The 19776-nt window shown below is 36.9% G+C and overlaps 1 protein-coding gene across 4 annotated transcripts in view; it reads right to left on the reverse strand.

Annotated features, from left to right (window-relative positions):
- Positions 1-19776, reverse strand: part of LOC142031770 (uncharacterized) — a 66590-nt gene that overhangs the window by 8025 nt on the left and 38789 nt on the right. For 2 of the 4 annotated variants that reach the window (XM_075029441.1, XM_075029432.1), the window contains 5 exons: positions 11555-11594; positions 10445-10496; positions 7138-7249; positions 1963-2046; positions 305-428 (listed from right to left, as the gene is read on the reverse strand). In XM_075029441.1, the coding sequence (XP_074885542.1) occupies positions 305-428; positions 1963-2046; positions 7138-7249; positions 10445-10496; positions 11555-11594 (412 nt within the window). Of the gene's footprint in view, positions 1-304; positions 429-1287; positions 1328-1962; positions 2047-7137; positions 7250-7531; positions 7692-10444; positions 10497-11554; positions 11595-19776 lie in introns of those variants that run through there. The other 2 variants (XR_012650609.1, XR_012650610.1) reach the window with 2 other exon arrangements.

Raw genomic sequence — 19776 nt, forward strand, 5'->3', positions numbered from 1 at the left:
ACATTCTGTAGTGGAAAAAACCAAAGAAATAGCCCCAACACTAATATGCTATTTCTGGGAATTTAAATGCCTTCACTAAAGAGATTCACTGCCTTTGTCCAGCTTCAGGAGAGGCCCAAGTTCATATTCTTTTTCAATGACTATTGCTCAGGCTGTTATTTGAAAAGGCAAAGAAAGATACATAAAAAAATATTTAATACAATACACACAGGTCTGCAGTATTTATGTTAACATACTTTAAGATAACCTCTGATACCGTCACTTATCTACCATACAACTGTGGACTGAGCAGCAAGCTACTCACCTTGTTACTAGTTCTTCTTCAGGTTTTTCTTGCTCTAAAAGGTGTTGGAAGTAATTCTCCAGGGCTTGAACAGTTAAAGTTTTCTTTAGGTATGGATAGTAGAGGGGATGCCGTGCTATCACACCTGTTAGGTATAACTGGTGTTAGTTGGAATAGGAGCTGTTAAAACCAATTTGTATTTATCCTTTCAAAACTGATTTGAGATCCTCCTCTTAACTGAAACTGTACATACAGATCCTCTTTAATGAGCTCCTGAATAAAAAAAACTATAGCATGACAGCTTTCTCTCTGTCAGTAGAAAGGTAGTATGGAGCATGACATGAAAGAATGCTCCCGGACTAAGTGATTATTGGACTTTTTCTGGCTGCAACCAGTCCCTGCCACTGCAAGACACCTAAAGAACAACATTGGAACAAACAACCCACAGACAGTTCTCTTCCCCTAAATGGTTTGCAAGGCTTGGACAAGTAATCACAATTAACCATAACAAGGCATTGCCACACTCCTTGCACGAGATCCTGACGTAAGTGTGAGAAATCACAATTACATTTTTATTGCTGTAAATAAGCTTTCATAAGCTTCAGGTAACTTTATGCTGAAGCTGAGGTTCCACAGCAGGATCAAGAAAGCAGATTTGTGTCACAGGGATCTTTTTATCTATGGACTTCAAAGCTAAATTAATCTTAGAGGTCAAGTTTGTTGTTATTGTTGTTCCTTAATAAAGCAGTAGTGCCTCTGTATCTGAGGAAGTCTATTAGCTAAGTATCATTCATGATTTGGCAATGCTACATTGCAACAGTGGTCAACCATGGGGGGAAAAAAAAAAAAGAAGAAAAAAATTATAAAAATCAACGTTCCTTCATTCTTCAACACAAAAACCAGTTTCACAAACAAGGACAAGAAAATTATATTCCTAAATATAAATGAACAAAATTAATCAGTTTTAGCATGACAGCTAATAGCAAATCAAATCCCAAACGCACCTTTAATTCATACTGAGCTTTGAACACCACACGCTCTCATCTTCCAACAAGTAAGAGAGCCAATTGTTGCATGCAGAAGTAAGGAATAGAAGGAATTATTAAACAATGCAAGCAGCAGCACAATCCATGTAGAGAGACTGCACACTGAAATACACCATTTGGATTTACAATATAATAAAAACATTCTCTTACATGCAAGAACAACTTCGGTATTTCCTAACACTGTCAATGTTTTAGCCATAAACGTGTTACAATATTCATGTATGGAAATATTATACATGATCAGAAAACCAAGAGATTACATTACATAACACATACACATGAAGGAGTCGCAACTAATATGTAAAGGAAACCTTAAAAAGGCATTTCTTATCTTTGAGGAGCTCAACTTTGCAACCCTAAACAAACATCTTTCTTTGTAGTATGACATGCAAGTATTTTTATTTAGTACCTCAGATTTCAACAGCTGCTAAACAGAAAACTGCAGGTACTTCATTAGTAAAATCCTTGTTTTATACAGATTATTTTTTGTTTCAGCACAGAGACAAATAAAAAAAACCCCAAACAAATTAAGTGATGTGAGAGATTTAAAAAAAAAAATAGGAAGAGCACTTGCTACGTAACTCTCATGTGAAAATCTTACATTGCTTCAGAAAGCAAGAAAAAGAAAAATACCTATGTTTGCAGAGTTGCCTTTGTCTCCACTTCTAGTATAGGCAAGATCTTCTAAGCGATAAGTGTGTGGACCGCTTGGCAGATCTATACAATATAAAAATTAATACATTTTAATGATAGCTACAAATAATAGTACATTTTGAAGAAGTAAGCATCATTTTAAGGGTATACTTTCTGCATTGTTTGCAGTACTCCTGAAAACATTTCCAAAGCTTTCTTCCTGCAGGAACATCTGGAGAACAAGAGGTGAGGCTGAGGGCCAAAATTACAAAATTGATCCCTCCTGCTCTGTCTCCCAAATCCCTTTTACCTTTTTACAGCTGAATGCTGCGCCAGGCACCCCCTCTTCCACCACCCTTGAATATGAAAATTCATCTTGGTCTTAGCAATGCAGTATCTCTGAAGGAGGCACAGCAGCTACTTGTAATTTCTTGACTAGCTGACAACTTTTGTCCCCTTAACACACTGATATCTCTGCTTCCAGTGCAGGTGGAAAATACACGTAGTTGCTACTGTCTTGATAATTCTGTAATGTCTGTTTATTCTGACAATGTCTGTAGAAAACAGTCACAATTTAAAATTCCTTTTCAAGACAACACATCTCTTACTTTCATATGCACTGTTATAACAGTTACTTATTCAGCTGCATAGAAGAAACCCAAGATTTCTTTTTCAAAGTACTGATTTTGTAAATATCTTAGTATTGGATAAGAAAAAGTCATAAATGGTCATAAATGCATGCTCTATAGGAAGCTAGTCTTAATTTTGTAACTTGTCGACGTCCAAGTATTGGACTTTCGAGCCTTTAGGAACATGAAGATTGTCGCACTTCATTGAACAGAGTTCATATTAAGTATTATTTTTATCCATTTACATATCAAAAAAAGCGAACCCACTCCTGCCCAAATCCAGAAATTCAATCTTGTGGGATCTACACAGTTTATATGTGAAGTTTGATGGTTAAGTTTCATAGCACGGATCTCTTGCCATCGTTAATTACTAAGATTACTAGTAGGCTGTCACCATCTAGTTGCTGTTCCCCTAAGCGAGAGATGAAGCGCTCACTTTGCCACCGAGTTTCAGTTATTTGCTGATAGCAGCACAATACTGAAACTTGAAGCATAGGTTATATCCCAGTTTTTAGGTGGTGAGAATCTAGCAATTTCCAGCCTGTTTTGCTTCTGAGCTAACTTCCCTATGGCCATATCAGCTCTCCTGGCATCCTTGGCTTTTCAGTCCCAGCACCTCTAACAGACTCACCTATGCTCCTGACTCACAGTAGACTTCTCACCCCTCACTTGCCCTCTCCTCTGTCCCCTTCCTGTCATTTTCTCATCCTTCTGCAGGCAGGTGGCAGCTGTCCCCCACTCCCTGCTCCTTGGACACCAGCAGGGGGAACATGCAAACAGGGAAGCGACTGCCTTCCTGCTTTGCTTTCTGTCACAACTGCTGGTGCAACAGCTGCTGGTGGCAGCCACAGAAACTGACAAATGTCCAAAACTTTTTTTTTTTTTAAAAAACACCCAACAATTCAGCCCTGGGCACATGCTTGTCACAGAAAATTTCAGTCTAATGTGTTAAAAACTGTCAAATTTAAAGGAATCGAAGAGAGGGTCTTGTAAATCAATTATGTAGGACAAACTTCACATTGCAAGACCCAATGCAATTGAAAATGCATCAATGTATCTTTTGTGTATTGTTATTGCTTCTGCATGAAACTACTGTGCTGGTTTTGTAGTTTTGTTTTAAATTTTAGCGAGTAAGAGACCCAATACTAAAGATGCTATGCTCTAAATGCTGGCCAAAGGCAGACTGTATTAAGAAGTGTAACTACACCGATTTAAATTCACCCTCAAGATACAAATGAATTTCTAAATTATATTTAAAACCAAAATTAACACTGTGGTAAGTTCAAGTATGATTTAAATTAAAGTGCACCTACTATTAAGGCATGGGTAGATATGCATTCTGTGAACTGCGTCAGGTGATCAGGTAAACCCAGCCCTAGCCAAATCATCATTACCTTCAAGTCCTTCCTGCCCAAACAGAATTGCTGACTCCTCAGACATGAGCCAAGCTGACCTAAAGAGCTTTAGCAAAGCTGGGTAAGAAAGAAACTATGTCCAAATCCTACTGGCTGCAGTATTCATTGTCCCCACCAGAAAGGAAGGCTGCAAATCAATGGCAGCGGCAGCTGGACAGATCCCAAAAGTTCATTTGGGCATGAGGTGGGAGATGCTGTGGATGACAAAAACGCCTCACTACAACATGACACATAATTTGTATAGTGTATCTTTGTTCATGGTACTTAATTGGTTGAAACAGATCAGGCCACACTTACAGGAGTAGCTTTTCTGGCACATTTGAGTGGCAATAACAGGGGAAACAATAACAAAAAACTGGGGGCTCACCGCAGCGACCTCTTCTACTGGCACAGCTGGATTGGAAAGAGAACATTTACCCATACCCCAAACAACGTATCAGCTTAAACTGCTTTAACTAAGACCGAAAGTTTTATAACATATATTGGGTCACTGTCAAAGATGAGCTGAAAGAGTGATTATAGTTTAGTCTGCCACAACAATTCTTCATTGTTAGCAGGTCACAGCAGCATGCAATTTGAAATGGTGAAAGTACACAATGAAAAAGTTGCCACAGGTTTGCTTTAAGCTTGATGCTCACCGTCTTTTCCACGTTCACTTCCATGAAAAATGCAAGCAGCGATATGCCATGAAACTTGGCAGAAAAATATTAAAGGGTGTATTTATTTAATTGGGGAATATTATTTTTGATTAAACATCTCTATTGAGAGAGGATCTGAAAAAGTCCAGCTAAATCTCATTGTTCATTTTGGACAAGACTACCACACTTCATAGACCACAGAATTCACATTATTTTTAATAATTTCATTCAATACACAATTCAAGAAAAAAAAAACCGTAGTGCTTCTTCAAAGGCTGAAGTATGACAATGTTTAAATTGTATAAGCTGTAGAAGTCTTTTCTCCATCGGATATTTTACACAGATAGTCTTTGACAGTCTCCCTTTAAACAAAACCAGTTCAAGAGAGTGTTCTGGTGTTCTCATTTATTATTACCCTAATTGATTTATCTTTCATGATCTGTTTATCAGGAAATTGTTTTCATTTAATAAACATCTTAAACAAATCTACAAAAGAATTCCCTTCAAAGCTAGGGCAAATGCTAAATTCAAATTCCACCCTCCCAGAACCACATCTAGCAGCATTTTTGAAATCCATTTTCACATATTTCTCTTATCTATTCAAAGACAACTAACAGTCCCTCACACTTGAGATAACCATGAAACTAAGAAAAATACTTCCCTCCTTACTAAATGCTGACAGAAAATGTTTTAGCAGAAGTTACTCCTTTTACAGTCTAACCCATCTGTCTATTTCTCATCCATGCTGTCCATGCGTTAAGCCACAGAAGTAGGTAAGTATTTAGTCACATACAGAAAACACTGCTATTTACAACTAAGGGCAAAAATTTAGAGATCCATCTCAGAGGAAACAACTGGAGGAGCTCTGCTGTCCCTCAAAAGTGGGGTTTTGCCTGAATAAAGCCTTAAGAATTCAGTACTTAAATGCTGATGTCAGGCACCTCAGAAAGTTTTCTCAAATGATAAGAAGGCAACAGGGAGTCTAATAGCTTCTTGTTTCTCCAATATTTAGCATTGTAGTCACTTTGCGGGGGGTGTGTGTGTGTGTGTAGGGGAATACCAGGACCTTTGCTAACCCCTTTATTAAACAGAACAATGACTACCTCTTCCTTAACTAGCCCAGTTTGATGATGCGAATGCCTCACTGCCCTCCTGGGAACTCCCAGGTATCAGAAAGATTCTGGTGTGACATTAGATTTGCAAAAGACATAAGAGCTGAAAACATACTTAAGAGTTTAACTTGTTTCTGTGCAACACCTAGATCACCGCATTGAAGAGATGTTTCAATAGATGGAGAAAATGAACTCATGCATGGCAATCAGGCACCCAGTATCAGTGACTTTCAAATGGCAATAAACAGTCATATGTGTATTTAAGAATTTCTCTACATGATACAGGACATGCCCTACTAACTTATAATTAGTTGTTACGCTATTGTACTACAATTTTTGTGAAGTACTACTCACCTGTGTCTGGAATCCAGACTAGATCTTAACATACTGGTGCCTTCACAGCATTAATTTTTTGAGTATACACAGAATTAAATACCTGAATTACTCTTTCAGCATTAGTATTATTTTTAGAAATATTTCTAACAAGTAATCTTTAGGTACAGTCACCTGATTTAGATTTGAAAATATCGATCCACAGCTTTAAATTAATTCTCTCATTTCTCTGGTGAGCAGGAATAAGGTAATGAAAGATTCTGTTTGGACCAAAAGGGAATTATGAAGTGTGCTATACATTAAGAAACACTGTATATAGTTCTGCCATTAGAAAGAATATAAAAATTTTCAAGTGTCTAGCACTTTCAATAATATGTAACCTAGGACCTAGCTTGTATGAACAACTCTGAACACTTCCTTTTCATTGCAGACATCCTGACCTGCTCCATTCAGCTCACTGGTTTGCCCTTCTCAAGCTTTTTCTTCTTTCTGCAGAGAATTTGGTTAGACAAGTCTAACAGCAACACAGCAATTAACATGCTGGATCATTAGCCTAGCATGTTTTTTTTAAAAGTCACCGGTTCCAGGCTGATCCCATTCTTGTTCATTTTGTGAAGGCTGCCGTATAGAATAGGGCCAAATTTTAATTATCTAAATGCTAAGCATTCTGTAAGTCTGTCCTCCATTCTGAACACAACCATTTTGAAGTAAGGTAAAACCAACTATTTCCAAAATTAACAAAGTAAGTTTGCAGTATATTTTGAAACCATGTTTCAATTTCAAGCCAGCGTTCAACTGTCTTCAGTTGTGTCTAAGGCTTAGGTTTTTTGAATAACAATTTACTTACATATTTATAGCCTCAAATACATTTTATACTGTGTGATACTAACCTTCTTCCTTCCAAGAAAAGTAGCTTAAGTGTTTTGCAACAGACTTAAAAACATATAGTATAAAGAGGTAAAATATATTTCACAGACAATATCCAGCACATGATTTTCCAGGACAAAGATAGCAAATGATACATTCACAAATAAAAAGATGAACATACCTTTCAATTCACTGCTAATCTCAGGTGGATCAAATGAAACAACCTCATCTGATGTAAACGTGAGATCCTCCTCAAATGTCTCAACATGCTGCCCATTTAAAAATAGGCTGATCTGGAAAAAAAAAAATCCATTTTCAAACTGTCAAATTAGAAGTCCAGTGTGATGTGAATAAATAAAGCATATTTCTAATTACGTATTAATCTGGCACATTTTCAGTAACAGCTTTACGGATAATGTTCTGCTGCTCCCTTTTAAAAAGTCACAGTAACAATAATGATCCATTATAAACCTAAAAGAAATCTTTGTGTAGGGAAAAAAACATAAAAAACAAAGAAATACTCTATCCTGTTGGGTATATTTTAAAGGAAGACAAATTTCTCTCCTTCCATCTACCTCGATATACAGCAGCACTACATGGAATTTTGTGTTGCAGCTCTTGACAACTGGATCCCAAAACTTGAAAGCTTCCAGCTCTTGCATGATATAATCCCCTTTTCTTCTTAACGTCACTGTCCGTATTAATGACAAACTTCTCTCTGGATCCTGTATTCATCTTCAAATAAATTTTGTGAAAGCAACTTACAAATGAAATAAATCAATACTGGATATTTTGGGTTTACATTGAGATGAAAATATGAAATAAAAAAAGTCATGCTGTTCATCTTGCATGATGAGCTCTCCTTAGCCACCCCCAAAAGAAATCTGAAAAAATACAGACTCAAGTGTGCTATTTCATTAGCCTATTGGGCTATTCACTTAACATGTAAGAAAGGTTTCTCTGGTTAAAACATATAGCACAATCACGTAGAAAAATTAATCACATCCACTTCATCTGTATCGGAGGACTCCCAGTACTAAAGACTCAGACGTACAACCCAGTTACATTGCCACAACAAAACAATATACACCAACTTAGCTGCAGCAGTTGTCGGCAAATGCAAGATAATTCTACTCAGTCCTCTTTCTTAAGATTGTTTTTAGAGAATAGTTAATAGTGACAAAGGCCTCCAATGCTTATGCAAGAGGAAGGTGAAAAAAAAAATATTTCAGAAAAGCTCTTCTTGCCTTTAGTAGGATTGCTGAAATTTTTCTCCCTAGGGAAAAGTTTTAGGTTACTTTTTAAACATGAAAAAGCACACATGGAAAAAACCTACTGTTTGCACTGTAAAATCACTGGTGATCTATGATAAAATCAGGACAATTGCATAAGAGCAGTGGAAACAACAAATGAGATATTGAATCCAAACTGACACCCAGAAAGGTGTTACCAAACACAAAACAAAAGAACCCACTGTGGCAATGTTAACATATCTGAAAATCTCCTTAAGGAGTTCTTTTGGTTTTAGGTCAAATGCTGAACTAGAGCAACTAGACTCTTTGTAACAGAACTTCCAATCTAGAAAAGCAGTTAATTCATACCTTACTTACTCCGTAATCTCTAGCTAGACCATTGTTGTCAATACATGGCTAAAACTTTGAATCAAGGACTTGAATCACTTACACCACACTTTTATGTAACCTTTAATATTACTGCAGTACAACAGTGATAGGTCACATGGCATTTCGTTAATAGCATATCAGCACATTCATCAGAGTAGTTACATAGCACAAGGATTTTGATTTTCTGTATTGAAAAGAGTAGATAAGACACTGCTTTCTTTCCCTGATACATTAGGTGACTATTTAATCTCAACAGCATTTTACCAAGTCTGGAACACAGTGCTAATTAGTAAGTTAACTTTCATAAAGATAGTAATTTCATATTAAACTTGGCAAAGACAAGCCATCTTTATGAAGCAAAATATAAGTGACAATAAAAATAAGTACTTGAACTTCTTTAAACAACAAGAAAGGTAGGGGTTTTTTTTAAACGCTTTTCCATTATGCACAGTTTATAAACTTAGTTTTAATAAATAAATAGCATGTCCTCTGTAAAATTAATCCTAAATTATTTCCCAGAGTACTACTCAAAGAAAAATGTAACATCTGGGCTTATTTGTGCTAAGCACTGTATGCACATTAAAAAATGAAAATAAAACAGCCCTCTTCTGAAATGCTTAGAACACTTAAATTGATTGCTGGTAACTGGTTTACAAAGTTGGGGTTTTTTAAATCAATTGTTAGTTGTTTGTTCACCTCCCGCCTTTTCACTTGCTGCCTGTGCTCCTAAGGCTTCCCTTCACCACCCTAAGCAGAAGCCTGTCACAATACCTGTGGTCTAACACAGACCAACATTCTGGCCTTTGGCCACTTGATGGTGAATGAGTAAGAAAGCTCTTACTGAGTGAGAAGCATCATTACTAGGATGCCTGGGCATGAGATGAATGCAATAGCTACAAGTCAGTTAAAGGCCTTGGAAAAAGAAAGGCATATATGCAGTTTTGTCTGCAGTCTCCAAAGGATAAACTAAGCATTCAGAAAAGCAACATTTATAAATCCAAACACTTTATGTTTTCAGTAAAACCAGTTTCTTCAAGTTTATCTTGAAGACTTCAATCTAGACAGAGGTACATGTGTAATGGAAAAGAAGTAGGGCTCTAGCTCAAAGTTTCATCTTACACTGCAACTTCTCACCTAGGACTGCCTAGTCATCTGAACCCTAACTTCTCAGACTGAAAGAAACTATTGTTATGAACTGAATAGGGCCACAGAGAAATCTTATTCACGGACTCCTCCATGATACTCATCACAACAGTCGCACAGGCTTTCACAATTTTACAGTTTTTTGCAATACAGGCAAGAGCAGAAATTACTACTCCTATTATTATAGGCAGGGTATTTGGAAGGAAAAGACTCAACTCTCTACTAAGGTAAAACCTGTGCGAATCGGGGGAAATTCACTGATTTTAATACTTATTTCCAGTAGTATATACAAAATACAGATGCTCCAAAAAGTCAGACGACTTGTACAGGTTCTCAAGATTAATGTTCAACTCTCTGAACACCCAATTGCCTTAAGAAGGACCATTAACTTTCAAAAAAACATGTAATTTTCCTAAGCACTCTTTGCAAATGCAGTAAAAATAACTCAGACCTACAATTCCAGGAACCTGAAAAGGGAAGTTCAGTTTTGATGCAAGATACTTCAAAATTCACAGCAATTAAAATGCCAGGGTGGCAAGTTCAAACTGTTGTAAAACATTCTGTGTGAATAACATTAGTCTCTGGGAAAATATTTTTTTTAATCAGAGTTACCAGAATACTTTGCAGTTTTGGGACTGAAAGTCACCGAACAATGCCAGAGTCAGCAGAATTTTTCAAATTACTTCAAAGAGAACAGAGCAGTCTTTAAGCAGTAAGTCTTACCTGAACATTGCTTTTGGGATAATAGAAGAAAAATGGCTTCAAAACTGGAGAGCTAGACACACAAAACAACAAGCATAAATGCATTTAACCAGAAATTAATGAATATGTCAGATCATACATCTTTAGACTATTCATACACCAGACAAACACTTGGGAAATTAAAAGCTATTTAGCCATGACTAGCGATGGTTTTCCAAACAATTTTGGAAAGCCAGAAAAATGTAGAAATTCCTTAAACTTCATTATTAAGAAAGTAAGATTTTGTTTAAAAGAAAAAAAAGACAACTTGGGGGGGGGGGGTAGCTGAAGCACCAAAAATATTTTCTTGACAAAGGATGCAATTCATGACACTGAAGTCTATTGCACTGTCATTAGCCCCACATGGATACCTAGGCTAGTTACACAGAGCTACTGGAAATACATCCACAGTTTCTTCCCCTATCTCCATGTGCAAGACAGACATATCAAAGTATTTGCTTAGGGACAGGAAAGTTTTGGATGCTGTCATGAGTAAGTATGGAAAGGTGAGCATATAAATCACCAGCAGATTCTAGCCATATCTAGAAAAATACTGAATCAAACCAGGATTATTTTTTTTTTTTAATATGCTCAACGTTATTCTGTTCAGCTCACTCATGTAATGGGTTCATACTAACATTTTGTGGATGTTCTGGGACATTTGACCTCACATTTCTAGGTGAAGTGGGCTAGTACAGACATAAGTTTGCTGTGCCCATATTCTGACCTAACAGGTACAAGAGAAATCTGGTCCAGAAATCTGCATGTATTAGCACATGCTTGAGCTACTGCCCTGCCAGAGAGTCATATTTAAAGTTCTCCCTATAGCTCATTAAGCAAAGACATTGTTATGAGCTGATCAGAGACTTAAGTAACTCATATTCAATAATTCAATACAAAAATTTACGATTTGCATACGTATCTTGTAGCACTCACTATTATCTTGTTATCAGTTATTAAGCATAGTGTGCAATGGGAAGACTTTAGTTGCTTCTGTGGTTGCTGTTTCAAGATGGGGAAGCTTGTGATGGTGAGTGGTAGGAACACTACCATCACACATTACAACAAGTTAATGATCAGAAGTTAACTTACACTCTGGGGCGCCCTCCAACAATTCCAGTGAGGCCAGGTGCTGGAAATGGAAATGAAATTCACAAAAGAACTGTTAAAGCCATCTTCAAAACACTAGAGCTCAGAGCTTGCCGTAGCTTGAATCATTCCTATAATGCACATTTAATAAGTACTGGAAAATATCTAGCAAATTACATATGTTCTCATAAATTAATAAAATTGAACATTTTATACAACAGTTAAAAAGGCAAAACACGTAAAAGGTGCTGTGACTTTTAACAAAAAAAATGAATATTTTAAAATGTGTGAAGTATAAACTAAATCTTTAGGTTATTCTTCCAAATATTTTGTATACCAATGCCAGTCAGGCGATACATTTGATAGAAAAAGAACTTGGCCTTGGTTGTTTTGTTGCTGTTGTTTTATTTATTTTTAAAGAGAGCAGAAAAACAGTTCTGACCTGAACCACAGTTCATTTTAATACTTGTTTAATAAGACTTTGCTTATTAGATTAACTGTTTCACGTTAACTTGCACCTTTCTCTTAGCATCTTCACTGGCTAATTTCACTTTTTTAAGGTGCTGGGTACTGCAGATCTCATTCTCTCTCTTTGATACATAGGTAATTGAGGCGCATAAGTCACTAGCATGATCCCAGATTTGCAGTAAGTCAGCACTGTGATTAGACTTTTGTTTATTCTCAGTACTAGGTTGCCAGGCTTTATTACCATTAAACCCGTCTGCCCAGCTCAGTATTTCCGAAATAAACAGTTCTGATCTCTTCATCCTAAGCATAGCTTCTCACCCTTCTTTCTGGCATGGATAGCATACATGCAGGATACATCAGAGCTCCATAGAGTATTGCAGGGGAAAGAAACAGTAAAGTGAATACATTAAATCAGTCTAGGAATTAATAAGTATGTTAAGCAGTCCCTTAAAAACAAATGTTGTGGAAAGCTGCCCACATGGTATATCTACCCAGATTAATCCTGGCTAAAACAGGCTTCATGCTTCCTCCAGGTGTGAATTCCCTCTGTGCTCCAAACAGACTAAAACCCATGTAACCATGCTGTTGTGGTACTATACTGATAACCTCTACTTCCCAGCAGGCTGTTTTAGCTTGGATTCAGTGCCTTGGTAAGGTGGACACATACCAGTAGCAGCATAGATGGTACAACATAGCATAGATTAGAGCCTTACCATATTCACGTTCATTGGAAGTGATTTCCCTGAAATAGTGGTTAACAAGGTGTTTTAATGAAGTTTTTGAAGAGGGATGCTGTTACGTAGTCCTTACCTTGATCACACTGCTCTATAATTGGAGACGCATTTGGGATAAACAAAACTAAAATTCAGTGCACATCTGAATGACTGATTCAGAGATGGCAAATACCGTAAATAAACGTAAAGTTATAGAAGAGGTCTTTTGCCTAAGACTAGTCCATAATCACTCTGCCAGCTTGGCCAGTGTGCTAGTACAGTACTTGCACATTATAACTAATTCACAAGATAAACAGACTTCACTGACTGTATTTTTAGCCAGAGGCTGAAAAAACAAACCAACCAACCAACCTCAAAAAACAGCAGCCTTTAGAAGGTGCTACAGTTGAGAACAATTGGAAAGGATTAGGGGTGTTTGTATTAACTCCCCCTCTTTCCCAAAAAAGCCTATGGTGTTTTTCAGTACAGGAAAAAAAAAAGAATGCCTTCAACAAAAAGCAGCCATGAATAACCACCTCCCTACCTCGTAAGTTCTGCTGCAAAAAACGTGGTAGTGGATAGAATGTGAAAAAATCCCTTACATTAATTAGCATTACACAATTCAAAACAATTCAGTGAAGATTCAGCACTATACATATTACCCATGCACTCATTCAAGCAGAAAACTGCCATTCAACATTAAAACCAACTGCAGTTATTTTACTGAATTATGCACCTAGTTTGTTTATTTAGGTTGTTGGGGGAGGAGGCTGGATATGATAAGGTCATGTTGAAAATATAGGTTCATAAAGTTAGTTATTTGAAATTATCTGTGGATTGTCACATGGCTCACTTCCTGCTAGGCAGCTGAACTGCTCATTAAGGATACCAGATTTTGCTCTGACATCAATTTCAACTTCCTGAAAGCTCTCAAAGAAAGCTCTTCACTTGCCTACTCTCACACAATGGAACTTGGCTCATACAACAAAGCAGTTCTCTAAACACTGACAAGAAAACAATCCATCTAAGAGCAACCACTGCTCACACCTCAAGGCTACAATGATCTGCTGCTGCTGCTCCTCCAAGCTACTGTAACAGCAGATCTGCCTCTGGAGATACTACAGCTACCCCGCACATAAATGCAATTGCCACAAAGCTACACCAAAATCCCTCCTGCAACATTATTAATTTCTATCTTACGATTATCCAATCCATTGTTTATATTAACGTAAGTAAGATGGGAGTGTTTGCAAGTACAATTTAATTTTATCTACATGCAATTCCTATTTAGACTTCAGGCAGAGAAGATAAAGGAAATCTTAAATTGATTATGGCTTATAATCAGTGATTTGTTATTTGTGTAAACAACACTACAGCACAAAACCTCACCTCAACCCAGGGCTCAGATGCCCATTACGTTTCTCCAGTAAAATTGAAAGAAGGCAATGGAAGGTGAAGCACAACGGCTTGTCACTGTGGCCAGAGCTACTTCTGCTAAGTTAACTGTCATCTCCTTAGATCAACTGTTGTCCCAAGACACCTTCTTTAAAAAGATCTACTCATGCTGTACTTTATGCTTACTTTACATTGCCTGCTTAAATATCTGTGCAGATGCTCTCCCTCCCTCCTTTCTGGAAGAAGACTTATCTTTATCTACAATGACATGAATAATTTGTCATACTTGTAGAAAGTATCAATCAGGCTGCAGTATCAAGCCAGTAAGATTATCAGCTAAATTGAAGCTGTTGATCTCCTTTCCCAGAAACTTTACATGACCACTTTTTGCTATCAGAGCTCCATTCATTAGATCCTCAAGGCAGATAAAGTATCACTAAACACAGTGTCAGTGTCACCCTATCTGACATCAGTCACCCTCCTGAACAAGTTGCTTCACTTCAAGTTGATGAACAACTCGCCACCACTATCTGCCAGCTTCTGTGCCCCAGAACGGCACAAAACTGATGCACTGCAAAGTGAGCTGAATGCCTTTGAGTTGGAGACCCTCCTTTCAATCTATTCATATTCTGTTAATGTTCATCTGTAGGTATAGTATTTGTCTGGTGTAATCATCACACTGAGTATCATGATACTTATTTTGCTTCAAGTGTATATGATCCAGCAGCCCACAATTTTGCGAGAACATCTTCCCTCGTGGTGCCTGAGGATCCAGCCTGATAACTACAAATTCTCCAGGTGGCTGGGCATTTAAAAGCAGTGAGTCAGTACTGGGGATTACACCACTTGAATTCCACTGATGTAATTAACTCCCAAATATATGGCATGATTGGAGAGATGTCAGGCACTATGTCCACTGAATTTACTTCTTTCTAGGTGACTAAGCACTGGTATAGGACCTTTCCTTTGGATTCTGTGCTTAAAGGTTTGAGTCTACAACGACTCTACAAAATAAAGAATCATTATTTAGCAAGTGCTTCTTTTTTGGTTAATCTGCACAATTCTTCACACGGTCTTAACCTGTCTTTTAATTTTATGATTCTTCCATCTAGCCTTCTTTCAATCTTATCCATTTTCAGGCCAATTACCTTAGGAAAAACAAGCCATCATCCTCTGTGTGTACATGTATGTATATTTATATGTCACATTTCTTCCTTTATGTTCACGATTCTTCCAGCACACCTGCAAGACCCCAAATTTTGAGTCTAATGGCAAATTTCACCCAAATCTGAAGGACAGAGAGGAATCTCAAGAATATCAAAGCATGCTAAAACCCCACAACCACCACCACCCTGTGAATTGGCAGCAGTGTAATTTCAGACATGTAGATAATACACAATGAAGTCCACTCAAGATATACTCCTTGATACAGCAGTGCCACTGTTTCTGATCCTCCATGTATGTTTTCTCTCTCCAGCTGCTTCTCAATTTTTTTCCTCACTCTACAAAACTCATCCGAGGATGGACTTGCAAACGCCAATACTTTTAAAGCTCATATACGATATGATGGAAGAGACAGCAAGTTTCTGATAAAATTAATAAACAGTGGTAGCAGGCAAACAAAAGAGTACTGGGAAAACCAATGTTGCTCTCAGTCGGGACTGTCACAGCATGCCCCTCCTCATCCTTTGTTACTCATCCTTCTCTCCTCCCCTGTGCTAGATCTGGTGTTCACAGAAGCATTTCAGGGAGTGGATCCACTGAAAACTAGCCCTGGCAAAAAGAATGCTTAAAATTGTCCCAAACAAGCATCTATTTCAACATGTAGAACCATCATGTTCTAATACAATATAATCTATGCAATAGATATGACACCCTGTAAAATGCCCCACGGCAGGAAAAGCTCTGCTTGGAACCTGCAATTAACCTATGAGATGCAAATTCCCAGCAAAACAAACTTCATTCCTTCCAGCTCTCGTAATTCCCCACTGGCTTTTCTGATGGTGGGAGAGCGTTGTGTTTTGCCTCCTTAATAGTTCCTCTATCTAATTCAAATCCTACTTTAATGGCCACACCCAATTTTGGTTTATTACTTCTTATTCTTCAATCTACTTCTGCCAAAAAATAATAAATATTTCTGTACAAATCTGTATGTTTTTCAACACAAAAAAACATTATGCAATATATGAAAGAAAGATGCTAGACTGCATGAAACATTTTGTAAAATGTTTTGGAGTAAAAAAAGCATGAAAATGCTCTGACTAGTGGAAATCTAAAAAGCTTTAAGTACTTTAAATTCAACAGGTGACACTTCTTTCTTTGCAACTTCACTGAGTTCCAAAACACAATGTCTCTTGCTCATCACCTTACAGTTTTTGACCCTAAATAGTTTCTCCCTTATATTTCCGGTGACTGAATTAGCTCAACCAAAAGGTTATTTATTTACCGCATATTCTAATAAATGATATATATAAAAAGCATATATCAAAGAAGTCTACTTCTCAAACTTTTTTTTTAAGAGAATGAAGCAGACAAATCTGAAATCAAATGTTTTATACTCAATAGTCCTTACAATATTTTTGAGTAGAAGTACAAAATACATACAATCTTTGTTTACAGGGGTCAATTATACTATCTTAATTATTCTATCTATGTCCTCTGCATACAACAGATAAACTATCTTTTGCAATATTATTCTCAAAAAATGGGGACTGCAGTAAACTGTTAGAACAAGGACATTTCTGGAAGTATCTTCCAACACGCTTAGGAGATCAGTCATAATATTTACATATACTCAAGCACTTTAAAATCTCAAGTTGTATTAACCAGCTGTCATCTTAGTGTCAAACTCCGGTCATTTTAATGTGAAATAAGGGTCAGCACATGATTTCAGCTATTAGTAAAACATTTCTCAGCTACTGAACCCCTATTAAACTATAAATGTCAGTTTCCCACAGCAAGGCTCTTCTTGAGCCTCTTCTACACTGCATTTTATTCAGAAAAAAATATCTGAATTAAAGAAGACAAAATAAATACACTGCATCAACACAAATTATTTAAATGCTGACCATATGGCTGACCGGACTCTATATAATGAAGACATTTTCACTGAGTAGTACAAACCTGGTCTGTGATTGCTAGCATTTATGAAGTAAGGGTGAATTTCTATAGACTGGGCAAAGCAAAACTGCTGCAGAATTGCACTGAACTCCCAGACTACTACAGATTTAAAAATCTGAGTCTGTATGTCTATGATTCTTCACTGCCAAGTATAAAAGAGCTCACTTTAAAGAACAAGAAAATAGCTCCAAAGACCCTGGTATTAAGACTAAATATTGCAGACACATTTAAAGTTTTGGGTTTTTTTTCAGGAGACCATACATGCACAAAACCAAACTTGCTAGTTGCTGTTAAAAAACCTGGCTATTAACAACTTTCAAAGTATTGAGAAATAAAAACAAAGTACACTTTTACCAATTGAAACTTTAACAAACTCAGGTGTTAATTGTAAAAAAAGATTAAAAGATTGAATTAGGTGTGGTTTTGTCCTTTTTTTTTTTTTAATAGCTTATATCCCTTTAAGCCCATTAGAAGAGCATAATCCAAATGAAAACTGATTAAGTGTTCGAACAGGCAAGCTAAATACCATGCTCAACAGAAGTTTACAGTAAAAGCCTTCCATTCCAAACAGAAAATAAACAACAAATCACTCTGTAATGTATGGCATGTCTATATGCAGTAACTTCCAAATACTTCTCTGGGTTTAAGAATCTCATCTGCACTTCTAATAATACTTCAGAAAATTTCTGTGCAAGTACACTCAAGTGCTCCACTGGTCTTCAACAAAAACAACAGGAATTAAAAAAGCATTAGAAAAAAAAGTTAGGGAATAGCTATGAAACAAATCTCAGTTTTTCACTCTTGATTATGGAAGCTTTTTAAAAGATGCCACCTTCCTAAACTTCTCCCTTGTAGGTCTAACTCCTTGTCTATATTGCAGAGCACAAACACACATATGCTTCAGCCCATTCCAATATATAGGTAGCATTCCTTTATCTTTTCTTTCCAACACAGAGGATGAGATTTCCTAAGAAATAGGGAATTTCAAATCAGTACAATGCCTTGAGATGGTTGTCTTTCTACTGATTTTCAGAATGATCTACCATAAATGGGATGGTGGTAGGGAATCAGCACTCTCAAACTGATCAGAAATTATACAGTGCTCTCCTTTTATGAGGCCTAAGTTCTATTATCATTTACATATACAAATACAGAAAAAATGTATCATATCCAAAAATGTTTTGTATTAATCAAAGCTGCAAAATGAGTCTAAAGTTAAGAAATGTTGACATTAAGACTTTAAATTCACTAGAAGAGCTAAAAAGCACATCTCTGACAGTCAAGACATAACATCCTAAGTTTTAAGGCTTTGGTATGAAGCATTAGGAAGATCACTCCTCAATAAAATTATTGTAATATGCTTTTTACTCACAGGAAGAAAAGGAATTTCTTTTCATCTTACTATTGTTCCCTGCGAAGTCAAAAACTGTAACTGAAAACTCCCTCAAAAAGTTTATCAGGCAAATTGCTCAAAAAATTTTGACATAAGTGATTTAAATTTAGTCTAAGTGAGAGCCACCCAAACTAGGCTTTTAGTACTGGCTATTAAAGAAATAAATACCTCTTTTACCTACAATTTATAATTCTCATATTATGATACTATTACCAAACGAAAACTGCCTACCAAGTCTAGCTCAGGGCTCCACAAGTAGCGACTAGCAGGCTGAAACAACCTCATGAAACACCAGGAGTGACAGTGCTCCTGGATTTCATCTCAAAAGATGTAGCTGATAAACACAGGTAAACCTAAAAGCCTAGGTTCAGTGCTACCTCCCTCTCAGATAGGGGTACTGGAAAATCCCATGGACCAGAGCAGGAGCTCTTAGGACTCCTCACCCTTATTCTGAACCGTCAGATCTGCTTTCTCTATCCCTCTTCTCCTCTACTTCCCATTCCTAAATTTTAGCCAGCCTGGTCCCCTTAAATATTGGTGGAGTCCCTCTCTAGCATTTCTTACAGAGAAAGCAGAACCAAGGACTCTGATTCAAATTCTTTTGTGGTTATGCTTCCTTCCACTATCTCAGGAAACCATCTGTATAGCTCACAGAATAGTTTCTAACGTTACTAGACATCAGAAAGCTTAGTCAATGGTGTTTACACAGCTTGCTGAAGATTCTTGGATGAAAGGTGCTATACATGAAAATCATTATCTGTCCAACTGTCCACACAACACTTAAAGTAACAAACACCAAACTGCTTTTGAGATGAAAGAAGAATATAGTTAAAAACAGTACTTCACAATCACTAGATAGAGTCCAAGCAGAAGAGCAAGACTTTTCCTTTTTTGTCTTTTTTCATTTTTGTCTGGTACAGACCAAGTCAGTGTTCTTTGTTTCTTAAAGGTCACTCTCAAGATGTCTAAAAAATAACAGAATGAAGTGCTTCAGTTCAGGTGAAATCACCCTGCAAGCCAACAACTCCTCCGTTCTCCTTGCTGCTGGTTATGAAAGATTGATAATTTGTTCCTGCTTTTCCTCAGTTTTTCATTGAAAGAATATACAAAATAAGAAAGAAGAGTTATTTGCAATC

This window comes from Buteo buteo, chromosome 1 (genome assembly GCF_964188355.1).
Source record: "Buteo buteo chromosome 1, bButBut1.hap1.1, whole genome shotgun sequence".
Classification (NCBI taxonomy): domain Eukaryota; kingdom Metazoa; phylum Chordata; class Aves; order Accipitriformes; family Accipitridae; genus Buteo; species Buteo buteo.